The sequence below is a fragment of the Pyxicephalus adspersus genome, chromosome W (genome assembly GCF_032062135.1).
Source record: "Pyxicephalus adspersus chromosome W, UCB_Pads_2.0, whole genome shotgun sequence".
Classification (NCBI taxonomy): Eukaryota; Metazoa; Chordata; class Amphibia; order Anura; family Pyxicephalidae; genus Pyxicephalus; species Pyxicephalus adspersus.
In genome coordinates this window covers 8,096,852-8,112,619 of record NC_092870.1, presented here as the reverse complement: position 1 = coordinate 8,112,619, position 15,768 = coordinate 8,096,852, and the positions used below count along the sequence as shown (strand labels likewise).

The following is a 15,768-nucleotide window of genomic DNA, read 5'->3' as shown; positions in this document are numbered from 1 at the left end:
TAAAAAAAATACACATCACTAAAAACTTTACAGTAAGTGACAAAATAATTAAAAAGAACAAACAAAACACATGTAAACCCACACTTCCATGTAAAGCCAAAATAGTTCGAAAATGTCCCAACAAATTCACAAAATACTTAACAAACCAATATACAATTTTTCCCAATCAAGGGTGGAAAAGTGGACCTGAAAATCTTTATGCAGGATAAACATTGAAAGCTGGTACTAAAGGCAGAATTTTGCAATCAAACAATATGGCCACGAACACAATAACATAGCACTAACATTGACTTCAAAATTGCAAAATAGACTTTAAAACATTCCAAGTCCAAAAAACATGTCTATTTTTAGTCATGCTAGCCAACACCCTAGAAAGAACGTTCATTTGATGCATGATTAATGACTGGAAGCTACATGAAATCCTGCTAGATCTTTCTTTGTATTTGTAACCAAAAATGGTGAAAGTAGTGTGAGAATGGGTTGAATTTCAACATATGTTACAAAAGTTGATTCTAAGGTTAGCTTACAGGCAGTCTCCTCGGCCTCGGCCGCCTCCTCTCCTTCATCAGAGGACTCTGGCTGCGGATATGGTGCAGCGGGCTCCTCCTCCCCCGGGGATGGCTCCTCCTCCCCCGGGGATGGCACCTGCTCCTCCTCCACATCCTGGGGGATGCGCCTGTGTGGCCCACTGTAATATTATCAGCCGCCGGCATGATGTAGAGTTGGCTGTAATAACAAAATCAAATATCCAAAATTATTAAGGGTAGTAAAATATAGGAAGTGAAAAACAAACAGTTCTAGGCTAAACAATACTACTGTACACAAACAAAAAACATTTTAAAACACCAATCCTTCACAAGAGGAGAAGACTCAATGCCAAACTTACCAGACAGGATGCGGTCCCCCACTTCACGCACCAAATCTGGTAGCCACAGTTGGGCGCCTCCCTGCAGGGGTCCACAGCCTGTCTGCGATCCATTCCGCTATTTGTCGCTTGACAAATATCGACCTCTGCTGGTCGTATCTCTTGCGAATCATTGTCTAAAGAAAAAGAGAAACAAAATGTGAGTTATTTTGACAACAACCAAACACCTGTTAAAAAGAAAAAAGGGATAACTAATTCATTGACTGATTTATATATTTTCTGTTGCAAATGTTTGTTAATAATGTTTGTTTGTTGTAAACTGTTTGTTAATATTGTGTGTAGATATATATGGGTATACTATTACTAAGAAGCTTCCAGTTGCCATCACACTAAGCTCAATCCTGTTTAAACCATTGTAAAACCAATAATTGTGCTCCTAGATGTAAACTCTGTTTATCCGGTTTTAGTGAAGCCTTAGTAAGTGCCAGACATACATACAATCTAGGGGCAAAATGTAAGCACTGTCGCATTGGGTCAGATAATGCAGCACATGTGGATTTATTTTGTTGACACATGAAAAAAATAGATCTATAAAAAGTGGAGAAATACAAAACATGGGAATATCTATGTGAGACAGTAGAATAATGTGCCTTCACCAAAATCAGGACTGTGGTCTCAGCTAGCCAGAGGACATTCTACCAGAAGGCTTCCACTGTCCTCCGGACAAAGAAAGATAATTTCCAGCCCTGCGTGATAGAGAGGAGGCAAATTAGTGCTCTTCAAATGATCCACCTCTGATTGATTGAGCTTAATGGGGTAGAATCCTGAAGATTCTTACAAAGCATACATATACACACACATCAAAATATGTGCATGTACATTGTTGTGAACAGCCAATTTTAGGTGTGTGGACCTCTACCCAGCTCTCATCTGCAGCTGTAATCCATTGAAAGAACAATAGAGAACGCTACATTCTCAGCTGTCATCCGTGCAGAGGATTCCAGCTGCCGATAAGAGCTGGGGACACAGGCTGCCCCCCCCATTCTATAGCTGTGCTGTGGCTTCTATATATATATATATATATATATATATATATATATATATATTATTTGCAGCAAATAATATGTACATATTATTACATATTATTAAAATGAAACAATATGGCCACAAACACAATACCATATCATTAACATTGACTTCTTTATCGCAAAATGGACATTAAAACATTCAAATTTTAAAAACAAAACCATCTATTGTGCTAAATGGTAAGCAAAGTATCAAATGTAGCAACATAGATTAATAGAACACAGCAAACAACTGAAATCAGTTAACTCTTTCCGAACCTGAAAAGAATAGGTCATTTAAAAATATGCTTATTTCTTAGCTAATATATGTTTGAAAAAATTGAAACACCACAAACATTTTTATTTAGGGCCAAGTGTAAGATGTGTGCCTTTAGAAAGAATGATTTTTTAGGGGAACAGTGATTTTTAATGTAAGCTCGCTAGTGTCAAACTGCTGGAGATGCGCGGTTTGGAGCAAGCGATCATTTCAGTTGCTAACTGCCGGGAGAATATGCCAGCGTATTCTCGCTGGCCGAAATTTGGTTAATAGGTTTTTGGGGTCCAATTCCGGATCGCGATTACGCTTGCGCAGGCAAGCTTTCGATTTGGCTTGATGAATTGGGCTTAATGATGTGAGCAGGAGAACATATCATACAACCCATTATTCTGCTGGATGGAGCAAGGTGAAATGCGGCAGCAGCAGCCATATACCCTGCAAGAACCACAATACGTTTTCACAGGGCAGTTTGGCACAGGAGCAGCCTATTGCTTTCAGTGGGGTTGTCTGGGCCCAGCAGAAGCCTATTATTCTCTATTGTGAATGACCTGACTTAGAATAAAGATATTCGGTTCTGTGAGAGGTTGTCTGGGCCCAGCATACTGCATCTATAGGGGACATATTGTTGTGACAGAACCCTATGAATTGCCACAGCGGGCCCAGCAAGATTCTGTTTGATACCAGGCCGGGATAGGAGGTGAAGGGCACGCACAATGAAGTGGTAATTATCACTCCGGCTGCACGAGGTCACAGCTGTGTATTAAACAGTCATGGAACTTTGTTTTAATTTCTTTTATTAAACTCTGTATCCCCGAACCCTACCGCCACTTCACACACCAAAAACCGCCCGTATAAAAGGGGCCAGCTAGAATCCCCGTACTTCCGTCTCCTAGCAACACACTCCCACGTCACCGCTAACGGTCCCCTCCCCTCCCCTGTTCTGCGCGCGCCTCCAAAAATTGCACATTCAACTCCAAGTCTTACATTCCATCCCCCCACCCAACCAATCAGAGCCCGGGTCCTGCTATTTCATCAGCATCTTTCCCAGCCCTCGGAAGATCAGTTCTGCAGTAAGAGCTAGCCGACGGTATATCCGAACCGACATCATGACCGACGCAGCAATCTCCTTCGCCAAGGACTTCCTGGCCGGTGGTGTGGCTGCTGCGATCTCCAAGACCGCTGTAGCACCAATTGAAAGAGTCAAGCTTTTGCTGCAAGTAAGGGAGTGTGTGGATTTGGTATCGTAATGCCGAGGGTAGAGCGAGTGTGGGGGTCACATTCATTTCTTACCTGGGTTGCTGCGCTATATTGTATTGTAGGGAGTTCAGATGCTTTCGGTGGGCAGTGGTGGTAAGTGGGCTCAGGTTATATAACGCACGATGCGGATGCCTTTTGATCGTAGTGTAATCTCGTGCGGGCCTAGGTAATTTGCAGTGTCCTTGTATGAAATACCGCTAGCATAGGGTTAGCCGGGCTCCTTGGTGCCCCGTTCACCTACCACATAAATGAGGATCATTTGTCATTTCATATTTTTGGATCGGTCGGCCTATCAGATTCCGTCCCAAGGTCACAGCAATGAGACACATCTGTTGCCGGTCATTGTGTCCCTTTAGCCCCGTATTACAGTAACGTATGGGGTCACGTGCGAGCACGGAAGATCTGTGTGATCGGGCATTTTTCTAGTGTTTTGGTGACACTGGCCCACACTCGCTTCTAGGACGGGGATCAGATGACCTTGGTGTGAGCACCCGCCATGCTGCTACCTGTGTGGGGATCCCAGGGCCCTTCAGGCCTCCCCGTTAACTCCTCCTTCCAGATGGCCCGGCAGTTCTGTGTAATTATTTCCCGGTATTCTCCCCGCCGCTCCGCCCCGTTCTGTTACCACGTGTCTGCAGCCGACACAATGAATTGGGCCCTGACCAGGAAACTCGTGGAATCCCTCCCTTGTCATGGCTGCTGCCTTCTACATTGCTAGGGCAATGTGCAGGGCCAGTGGTTTACGCAATCCATTTTATTGTCCAAGGCCTAATGCCATTTATAGCTGCAGGCCCTCGCCTATCCCCGTTCCAGAGATTGGTGCAGATGGCCTAGCACCAGGAAGGTCACACACCCAGAAGGGCTATTTGAGATGGGTCACAATTAAGATGGAAGGCTTAGCTGCAGCAGCCTTTCTCTAGTCCATTGTACAAAGGGAGCTCAATCATTGGGATAGTTAGATATCACAATAGTCTTAATTTGCAATTTTTGCACTGCTAAGGTACTTTAAAGTGTCATTTATCAAGTTTTTTCAGTCTGGTGTGAAGCCCTAAGTGCCTTTGCTCTGTCATTTATATAGAAGATTTTTTGAATTTTTATTGTAATTTTGTAAATCAAAGTTGATTGTGATAATTTGATCTTTTTTTTTTTTTTTAGGTCCAACATGCTAGCAAGCAAATCGCAGCTGACAAGCAATACAAGGGAATTATGGACTGTGTTGTCCGTATCCCCAAAGAACAAGGTTTCTTGTCCTTCTGGCGTGGTAACCTTGCCAATGTGATCAGGTATTTCCCAACCCAGGCCCTCAACTTTGCCTTCAAAGACAAGTACAAGAAGGTCTTCCTGGATGGTGTTGACAAGAGGACCCAGTTCTGGCGTTACTTTGCAGGAAACCTTGCATCTGGTGGAGCTGCTGGAGCCACCTCCTTGTGCTTCGTATACCCACTTGACTTTGCAAGAACCCGTCTGGCCGCTGACGTTGGTAAGGCTGGTGCCGACAGAGAATTCAAGGGTCTTGGAGATTGCCTGGTCAAGATTTTCAGATCCGATGGGCTTAAAGGCCTCTACCAAGGTTTCAATGTGTCTGTCCAGGGAATCATCATCTACAGAGCTGCTTATTTTGGAGTCTATGACACCGCTAAAGGTAGGTAGATTTGTAAATGGCCAATGAGCCACGTGTTAAATGTTTTGTGCTTTTTTACATATATTCTCTCTACAGGTATGCTTCCAGATCCCAAAAACACACACATAGTGGTCAGCTGGATGATTGCTCAGACAGTAACAGCTGTGGCTGGCTTTGTCTCCTACCCATTTGACACAGTCCGTCGTCGTATGATGATGCAGTCTGGAAGGAAAGGAGGTATGTAGTGATTTTTCCATCGTAAAGTAAGCAATCTATGCCAAAAGGGGTGCTTTGAGCAGTTTTGAGTTGATGTAGTTTGTGTACAAGGGTACAGTCTAGTAAAAACTGAAAATTTAGGGGGAATGCATTTGGTGCATGATGCTTGTCTTGTACTCTGCTAGTTAAATTGGGGTTAAGCATATTTTCTTTCTTGCAGCTGAGATCATGTACACTGGCACAATTGACTGCTGGAGGAAGATAGCAAGAGATGAAGGCAGCAGGGCTTTTTTCAAGGGTGCCTGGTCCAACGTGCTCAGAGGAATGGGTGGTGCTTTTGTCCTGGTCTTGTACGATGAGCTTAAGAAATACATCTAAATTTGTACTTGTTCAGATGTCTGTGACCTGGCGTGCTGTAATGTAACATAACCTGAATGTTCTGTATTTTCCCCCTTTTTTTTTTTTTTTTTTCTGTCTTGTCAAATCCTTTTATTTATAAAATAGAACTGGTACACTCTACGGTTTGAGATGTGAGGAAAACCGGTTTATTCCTTTATTCCATTTCGCTAGCTCTTTTCACATTAAAAATCATTCACTTGTACCCACTTCTATCAGTGGCATTTTGTAGTGCACTGCTGACAGCAAGTGGGCTTATCTGATGGGTCTCAATGCAATTTCACTTCAAACATTCATGTTTTTTTAAATAGCCTAAGTTGGAGAAAATAAAAACATAGATCTATTTCTTCTGTGTTCTTTAATGGCTGTGGATAGGTGAAACAAAGAATGTAAATGGTGGTGTGAATGTAAATGTGTGTGTGTGTGTGTGTGTGTGTTTTTTTTTTTTTTTTTTTTTTTTTTTTTTCTCGAGTGGTGATGGCTCTAGCTATAAATGTTCATTGCTGGGTTAAGTCTACCTTTCAGAATTAGAAAGTGATTCTACTGCTGTCAGACTGCAGGTATATTTACACTATAGTTTTTTAGACTAGTACAGGAAATATTATGGTACATTTCACTCTCCCTTACTTAATTTTATATTGACTATCGGTTTAGCTCAACTATAGCAAGCATGAAATAGGGTTAAATAACCTAGTTTGGGTATAAACATAGGACAACACTTCCTATGAAATGCACAATATCTGTGCAAGCTTGACAGTGTGATCTAATGGATTGTGGCCTCAGCTATAGCCCATATTCTAGTAAGGAACAGGTCATTGAGAAGTCTGCATGCAGTAGCGGTCTTATTCCTAATGTCCACTTGTCAATATACACATGCTGGTTCTTAATGGCTAACAAGTGAATGATTACTATGACATCATTAGACTAAGCTTTTTATTATTGTAGTATTGACAACCTTAACAATCAATGTTGCCGAATGGTACCCACTTTGATGTAGTTAGATTCTTGTGGGTAGTGGTGCTGGATTACTACTCTTGCTTCCCTAAATGAGATCTTCTTGGGACAGTCTTCTATTTCCTTAAAGCCCAACACAAATTCCCCCAATAAAAAGGGGGTTAACATCTTTTGTCCCAGTGACCAGACAACTAAGGGTTATCTCTTTGGCATCTGATGCCAATAAAAATACAACAGGCTTCACTCCTCCCTGTCCCAAAACCTTTTGATTTTGGGTAATCTGTGATGAGAAATTTTCTGGGATGAACAGCTATGCAGTTGATGATTTGGGAGCTGTGTGGCGCTGCTTGCCTTTTCCAATTGCTGCCCGTGAGACTGTAGGAGAAAGCACATGAAGTTGGGATTTAGTCATAAGAATTTGCAGTGAGCCTTTGCTAGATATTCAATATTCTGTACTTTACAGATTGCTGGTATTTGTCTGAAATCAAATATGTTGTATGGTTTTGACCAATTCCAGAACAACCTATTGGTATGAAACATAATGAATTCCAATCAGAAACAAGGTTTGCCTGTTAGCTGCCATATTATACACTAACCAACTTCTCTAAACACTTTAAAATAACAAATTTCCACTATACATTTCTGTGTGAGAGATTCTGCCTGTTTACATACCAGCAATCTATTACACATTGCAGTTATATACCCTGTCGATACATATTCTGTAAGGTATTTACATTTCTCCAAGGGCCAAATGCATATTTAGAATGTTATTCACATCTGTGATGGTGCTAGATATTAGAAATAGACTGCTTGGTAAAAAGCAGTTGGACTTTCATTCATGCCCTGGTGTCTTGGGCTTTGAAGCTGACCAAGTGATAAATGCCACACATGCTTGATATGTGCGAGATTAATAATGTTTTAAAAGACCTCCCCCTGCAGACAGACCTGTTGGTCAAAGTATGTTTACACTGCCTTAATACCTTTTACTAAGTGCTGTCCCTAGTAATAATTATTTTTATAATTGTTAATGAAATGTCTCACAAAATAACAAATAAGGAAAATGTAAAATTCAAGGTAAGCATTTATGGGTTTTGCTTTCCAGTGTTATAGGTGCTTCGTCAAAATAAAATCCTACTGAGCAGTTTACATGGCCATGCCAAGGCTCCCTTTGACCTGCTCTGCATTGCACATTCTTTGGATGCATTATGTACTATAGAGGTGCATTTAATTTGCAGATTTTTCTTGTCAGATGCTCTGTTTTCCTTTTAATTGTGTGGGTTAGAGTATATAATTAAAAGCAAATGTGTTTGCTATTTTAACCTAAATGCATTTAAAAAGAACCCCTATAGCCCTATACCTTGTTGGTGGTGATCTTCTACTATATTCAGCAAGTATGCACAGCATACTTGCTGATTATGGCATATTCTTACCTCTGTTTAGGCATTCTGCAGTGATCACAGGTGCAGGACCTGTCGCCATTACATCCTTGGAAGGTGCCTTCTTCGCTACTGGCTCCCCGGTGAACTACTTGAAAAGACACCAGTCCTCTTCAGTCATTAGAAAGCCATTAATGATGTAACTCCTTACTCCTGATGAGAAGTGATCTGAAAGTGAATGTGAAAGAATAAATTGTTGATGGAGCATGTGCTGAGGTTGAGACATTTTGGGTGGAGTTAAATGTGGAGATATAATACACAATTCATTATTGCAGTCTGGTATAGGCCTCCCAGTGCAAAGGAAGAAATAGAGAATCAACTATTAGCACAGATAGAAAAAAAGCTGGCGATGTTTTAATCATGGGAAATTTTAACTACCCTGACATCGACTGGAGTAATGACACTACAGGAACAGCAAAAGGGAGGAAATTTTTGAATTTAATGCAAGATAATTTATTGGTACAGTTTAAAGAAGCCCCAACAAGAAATATTACTCTGCTGGACCTAGTTTTTTCAATGTAGAGCATATAACAAATGTGCATATAAAAGAATCTGGGTAGCATTGACTAAAAAATTATATTATTTAATGTAAGCTGTAAACAGGAAGCAAAAACAGGAAAGATAAAAACATTTAATTTTAAGAGAGCAAATTTTCCATGATTAAGGGCGTCTCTCTGTGACAGTATTGCCAGGCCGGCATTCCTGGAGGACGCTGCATGCTCGTGAGGACCAGGTAAGGCCTCAATTTCACACCAAACCAAATATGGGAATACCTCTAGGGGGATTAATAACAGCATGCAATGCCAAGCTACACTATCAAAAACTAGCAAAGTACTTTCTTGTATTAAAAGAGGAATAGACTGCAGAGATGGAGACATAATCCTGCCCCTGTACAAAGCATTGGTCAGACCACATCTGGAATATGCAGTCCAATTTTGGGCACTAGTTCACATAAAGGACATTGTGGAGTTGGAGACAGTGCAGAGAAGGGCAACTAATAAAAGGAATGGAGGAGCTCAGCTATGAGGAGAGATTAGCTGAACTGAATATATTCTCCCTTGAGAAGAGACGGTAAAGGGGGGATATGATCACCCTGTATAAATTTATAAAGCGTGCATTAAGAGAACTTTTTCCCTAACTATTCAATTTAGGATCATTACAAAGAACGAGGGAAATCTTTGCTTCTGGAGGAAAAGAAGTTTAAGCTCCGGAGAAGGAAGGGATTCTTCACTGTAAGGTCTGTGAAAATGTGGAATCGGCTCCCTCAGGTATTAAGGCTTTAAAGTAAAAATACCAGGGATTGTTGATCCAAAGAACATCGGATTGCCTCATGGAATCAGGATGTTTTTTTTCTTTCCTCTGTTGTTGTGCCTTCCTCTGGACAAACTATATCCATTGGGTTTTATATCTGGGATATGTTTACTTCCCTAGTGGTTGAACTTATGTAACTATGTAACTCGTGCACACGCCACATTGCCCCTGATTCATCAAGCAAAATCGGATTATCGGTCGCGCATTCGTATTAGCGATCCGGAATCGTGCGCGATCGCGCTATTCAACAACGTATTATCGCGCTTCCAGCGATCGCGGATTTCAATGATGAATCAGGGGCATTGTCTCTAGTGGCTGGCTCTCCATTAGTCCTACTTTTTGTTCTTTGAGGTCTGCTTTAGGGAAAAAGTTCTCATTCTGATGTATTGAAACTTTCACTTTCTGAGTTAATTGTGGACTGGCTAAACCATTTCAGAATTCCATGTATACAATATTCACAGGAATAGGCGATGTCTGCGCTTTCTATTGTTTTTACCCCATTGCGTGTTTTCTGTGCAATTTGCAAGCTATATATCAAAATTATATTTTTAATAAAGTTAAAAAAACTGCTTGGTCTTGAGCCTATTAAGCATTATGATCAGTCCCATGGTTCAATTTATGGTGTACCCACGAATGTACAGTTACAGATGTCAACAGTAGCCAGCAGCTCTTATGCATCAAAATATTCATCTAGAACAATGTTCCTCATGCAGGGTTCATTAACTGAGAGGGGTTCCTTGAGCCATGAGCAATTTGTGCCTCTCAGATTAGTTTAACTGACACCAATGAGGATGACATTCTTTCTACTGACCCCCACGTTTATAAACTATGATCTGTTTACATAGAAATTATAACAAGTGTTCCCTAAAGACCTGAAAGTTTTTTCAAGGGGTCCTCTATGTTATATAGGTCAAGAATCACTGATCTAGAACCTCAAATACAGAAACAAATGTCATCACTTTTCATTTTTTTTCTCTCTGTATCTTGGTTAGGTGCAATTAACTTCATGTGTGGTCACTGGAACATTATGTAGAATAAGTGAATGAATGATGTAGAAATGAATGAATGATAAAGTAGAAATTTAACCTATACGGACACATAAATCAGTAACTTGATAGATATTCTAACCCCTCCCTACGCCTTCAAAAACAAGGAAAAAACTTTAGTTGGAGTTGGGCTTTAACAATCATATAAAAGGTTTACTGCGAAAGTGTGTGCAAAAAGAAGCTGTTATATTCCTTTTAAAAGGAGCATCAAAATTACATAGGTACTGAAATATGTAAATGCAATTATAAAAAGAGAAGGTAACTGCTGTTTGTAAGACATCTCTTGCTTGCTGACGTCTGTAATTGTGTAGAAGCTGTAAGGCCTGCGCAGACCTTGCACAGAATGAGGAATGACCTCTACCATACGGCCTGTCAGAGATTAAGATCCAGCCCGATTCTTACTGGCTGAGATGGTAACTACCCAGGAAGTAAGACGTAGCATGTTAACTCTCCCTGCGCCAAAACAGAACAAGTGTAAACCTTTAAAGCATGAAGGCTATGACCTTATACAACAACAGAAGCAAGTCCATAAAATATGCTACTGTTTGTTTTTTTTTACAGGAGTACACACAACGTCTTAAATAAGAAAAAGAATCTAAACTATGCTACATGTTTATATGCAGCTAAATTTACAAGCAAAACGGCATGATACATTTACAAAAGTCTAAAGCATGGTGTGCACAAGAGATGCATCCTCAGCATTAAGTTTTAAAAAAATAAACTAAATGTAATGTTAGAATATTGTAATATGTGGACTTGGCATAAAAAAAATCTTTCATTTTTTTAAATTTAAACTGTTAAATCTGTATGGGCACCTCTTCCAAATTGTTGTATTGTAGTTCTCATCTCCCTGGGGGTCATACAGCCTTACCCCTGCCCCTTCACCGTACTATTTGACAACTGAAGTATAGACGAATGTGACTGTACCGTATCAACTGCGTACAGCAAGGGGATGGTCTGAAAACATCCACCTTTATGCCTTGATAGTGGTTGCCTGATGGTGAACACCTGGAATCTGTGAGTTCTGCCCATTACTCATCTCCTTTTTTTATCTTTTGGGATAAAACATGATGTGACTTCCTTCGTAGACGCCTTCATTTCTGTCTCAATTTGTCTTTTATATAAATCAGTAACGTGTTTCCTAAAGCTCCTCAAATACTGCCCTGTATTTGTATGAATCAGTAACACACCAAGGCGTGACTAGGTTTTTAGATGACGTGAATGACGAACTAGGTGTGGCTTTCAGTTTCTTTACCAGCAAGGTCATAATAAATGAAAAGACTGACACTGACAGTTTCTGATACAGGACATAGACTTGTTTTACTAGCACTCTCTCCAGTCAGGGGCAAGTTAAACCAGATATCATGTATGTAGATGCCACTTGTCCTTCAGAAAGGGTTTGAGGACACTTTGGAAGACATAATCCTGAACTCTGGGTAAAATTAGCTTGTGAGATCTTTTATAGCAACAAAGATCAGAATAGATCTAATACACACATATTTATACTGATAAATAAGCAAAAGATATGTTCCATGACATGAATAATAATCTATTTTGTCATGTAATAATACATTCCTTTGAGCAAAGTAAATGTAAAATTACAAAAATCTTAGACAAGTGGGAAATAAGTAATTCTGAAATAGGATTTTGTGGCTTTAAGCATCATTAATAATGTATGAATGGAAATTGCTTTATTTGTGGTGTTTAAATGTTCTACTATATAGGACAAATAAATAGGAAAATGATGAAACAAATGATTACACACTCACTTGCTGCAATTAAATAGCCTACCTCTGAGCTTGGAGGAGGAAATGTACTAATCTTATAGAATATTAAGAAAAGGCTTTGAAAGAATTTATGCTCAAAGCTGGGGATAAACTCTGAGAAAAGTCTGCTATTCTGCCTAGTTCTGTGTGGTAAGTTAATGGTGCCAGCACTTTGGGTTTTTGATACTGCAACACAGGTGCCTTGGTAGGGGGCATTGGTGTTGCCATTTCTAATGAATGGCACCTTAGTGCACCAACATGCATAAGATGCAATGCAATAGTGTGAATTCAAGCCTTACTCAAGAGTTATTGTATAGTTTACAGGCCGAGTGGCTCTTTATTTAGCTGGCAAATATCTCTCTATTCTTTAACCACCTGGGCGTTACACTGATGTCTAGATTTCTGTACCAAAAGCGTTACAGTTTTTCATGAAATTTTTTTTTTTACATTTTAGACCTGTAAGTTATGAGAAGATGACTCATCCTCGTGTGATGTGAGGGGGGGATTTCCCTGCGTGCCTCACACAGACGCTGGATGCTGCTGCTGCTGGCATCTCCGGAGAGATGCACAGAACAATGCAGGATTTCTGCATTGTGCTTTACATCTCACTGCAGATGCCAGCAGCAGCAATAGCAAATCTTTTATTGCTGCAAGAGGAGCTGCGGACACTGGGTAAGTATTTCCTTTCAGTTGTAATCCGATTGTCACACAATGTATGATTGTCATACAATGTATGACAATCCGATTGCAATATAACGTTTGTTTACATTTAACCACCTGGTGAGAAAAACTCGGGGTTAACCATAATTGCAAAAGTTTTTACCCCGAACATGCTCGGGCTTAACGGCCAGGTGGTTAAATAGCCTGTGTTTATAAAAGACAAAACACATTACTCACAAAAGGTGAATGAACCCTAAAACCTTCTCAGTCAGGCTGATTCACCAAGCAAAATTGGAAGCTCACTCCCACATTCCTATTCGCGATCCAAAATCGGAGGCCTTCGGTCAATTTATCAACCAAAACCGAGGCACTGGCGTACTCGCGCGGAAGTCATCAACTGAAGCGATCCCTCCAATGGATTTGCGCAGCCCCGGCAGTTTCACACTGGCGAGCTTGCATTAAACTCACTATTCTTCTAAAAAAGCATTCTTTCTAATGACCCACAACAAAAAAATGTTTGTGCAGTTCAAATGTTTAAAACATCTATATCCGCTAAGACATAGGCATATTTTAAAATGACTTATTTCTTTCCTGTTAGGCAAGAGTTCAGCTCCTCTACATAGGCACCTATCTAAACGCTTTTGATGCCTGATCAGAGGACCTGCCTGGGGGTAAATATTGCGACTTTCCGCAGGCTAAACCTCGGCTTTGCCATCGGACTAGATTTTCCCACAAAAGTCACAAGCACACACACGTTCTTGTTTGCTTCTATAGATATACATATATAATTATATACGTCAATAATTTATATATATATATATTGTGACACCAATGCAGGATTGGTGGTGGAAGGGAGATATATTTGCCCAAGATTCCTATGTGTGAAGTAGCAGGTGGTAGACTCTCACCTGTGAGATAATTAATGAAGAAGCACTGAGGGTGGGGATATTACACAGAGCCAGGAGCTCAATCAGTAGCCCTGCTTAGAGACACAGACAGGTGGTCTGTGTGAGTAGCCCTGCTTAGAGACACAGACAGGTGGTCTGTGTGAGGGAGCTCTCTGCTTAGGGACACAGGTGGTCTGTGTGATTGAGCTCAAGTTGGTCTGTGTGAGTGAGCTCAAAAGTGAGTAGAAGGTTGCTGAAAGCTTGGTTTTCAGCTGACAGGGAGAAGCCCTCCAGCTGATATTCAGGGACGTCCCATGTATAGTAGGTGCCGCCAGGCGAGGTTTTTTTGCTGTTGTGTTTTTTTATCTGCAACCTTCAATAAACCTGGCTACAAGTCAGCTTAACACTTATACCTTGGTGTGTGACTTGTGAGTTGGATGAACCAGACAAGTGTCCTTTTACCCCAGCAAAGGCGATCCTGAGCGTAACCCCTCACAAGTGGTGGAGGATGCGGGCAACACATTAATGTCTGAAAATGGATGACGTGGTAAAGGCCCTGATACAGTCTGCGGCAGCCCAGCAGGAGGCAACCAGGGAACAACAGCGCACAAATGCAATCCAGCAAGAAGCCAACCGCTTACTGTCTGCACAGCTAACCACCCTGATAGAGGCCACATTGGAGTTGGGACACATTGCAGTGAACTGTCCTATGACTACTGAACGTATGCGAACATGTGAACGTATGCGAACATGTGATGTTGCTGTTCTGAAAAACCCCATGTCTACGTTTGCGCAGGTGGTGTGTACTGTGGCAGGTTCAGACAGAGCGGAAAAACATTTGTGTGAATTAAAAGTGAATGATCAAAGTGTGACTGCGCTGCTATACTCAGGGAGTGTAGTAACTCCGGTGGAAGCCGGCCTTATAGGCTCCTCTGACAGTGTGCCTGTGTTGGCTGGGGAAAAGTTTCCTTTTATTGAAGTCCAAGCTTATGGATGGGATCCTGTTTCAGCTGAGACAAAAGAACAGCCTGAAGGGCAGGACGAAGAAGCTGAGCCAATGGTGGTTAAGAAAGAAGATTTTGAATCTGATGATGAAGAGAATGAAGGGACAAAAGAGAAAGAGGAAGAAGTTGGCACTCTGCAACGGGGCTTGGCCTACCAGTACAGTAGCGAGCACGATAGTGCCATATCTCACTTATCACACAGTCTACTGAAGTCCTAGAGAAAAGAGGGGCTCTACTTCAAGTGCAGTTGGAAAAAGCTGCAAATGAATTCACTGAGAAAATTCAGAAGGAAATGGATGAATTGAAGGGGCTTATTCCAGACATCTCGGAGAAGATAGGACAGTCCAAAGAACCCAATGAAAGTGTCCCTGTTTCCCAAAACGTGCAGGAAGAGTTTAGTAAATTAAGTGAAGTAAAGATTGGAAAAGCTGTCCCTGTTTCCCAAAAGGTGCGGGAAGAGTTTAGTAAATTAAGCAAAGTAAAGAGGGAAGAAACCGTCATTGTTGTGCCTGATGAACAGGATACTCAGAAGCATGTTGGGGAAGGAGTTGCTACACCAGTGGAAGGGAAGGCTGAAAACGTGCATGGAAATAGGAAGCCTCCAAAACGGACAAAAGTTAAAAAGAAAAGTGTAAAGAAAACTTTCCAATGGGATCAGTGCAGTTATACTTGTCCCAGAAGCTCAAAACTTGATCGTCACATGCAGAGACACATAAGAACTCGTTCTGGGGACAAGCTATATGAATGCTATGTCTGTCATGTTCGGTTCACACAGGGTGGTACCAGGAAAATGCACATACTGCGAAAGCCAAGGGACAAAAGTGTAGCTACTGCCTCTGTTGTTGGAGCTAAAGATCCGGCGATTCACAGTATAGTTGGAGTGGTTGATAAGACCAAGACAGCAGTGTATGGCAGTGAGGAGATGACCAAACCTGTTGTAAATGAAAGCATCTGCTCTTATAAAGTCTGTTAGTTGTGTGTTTTGCCTAGAAAAGGAAAGACAGACAG

At 41.1% G+C, this 15,768-nt stretch overlaps 1 protein-coding gene and 1 long non-coding RNA gene across 2 annotated transcripts; one reads left to right on the top strand and one right to left on the bottom strand.

The window, feature by feature from the left end:
* Nucleotides 1-533: 533 nt before the first annotated feature.
* LOC140342850 (uncharacterized) lies at nucleotides 534-4,053 on the bottom strand. Its single transcript, XR_011923175.1, has 3 exons — nucleotides 3,497-4,053; nucleotides 887-1,041; nucleotides 534-726 (listed from the first exon to the last, which is right to left on the bottom strand). It is a non-coding gene; the product is annotated as an uncharacterized lncRNA (long non-coding RNA).
* On the top strand, nucleotides 3,239-6,039 carry LOC140342849 (ADP/ATP translocase 2). The gene is made up of 4 exons (XM_072429218.1): nucleotides 3,239-3,423; nucleotides 4,619-5,105; nucleotides 5,181-5,321; nucleotides 5,521-6,039. The coding sequence occupies exons 1-4, from the start codon at nucleotides 3,313-3,315 to the stop codon at nucleotides 5,676-5,678; spliced, it is 897 nt and encodes a 298-aa protein (XP_072285319.1). The 5' UTR covers nucleotides 3,239-3,312; the 3' UTR covers nucleotides 5,679-6,039.
* The last annotated feature ends 9,729 nt before the right edge of the window (nucleotides 6,040-15,768 follow it).

Coding starts and splice junctions, on each gene's coding strand:
- LOC140342849 (XM_072429218.1), top strand. CDS start 3,313: ATGACCGACGCAGCAATCTCCTTCGCCAAGGACTTCCTGGCCGGTGGT. Junction 3,424..4,618: donor GAGTCAAGCTTTTGCTGCAA/GTAAGGGAGTGT, acceptor TTTTTTTTTTAG/GTCCAACATGCTAGCAAGCA. Junction 5,106..5,180: donor AGTCTATGACACCGCTAAAG/GTAGGTAGATTT, acceptor TTCTCTCTACAG/GTATGCTTCCAGATCCCAAA.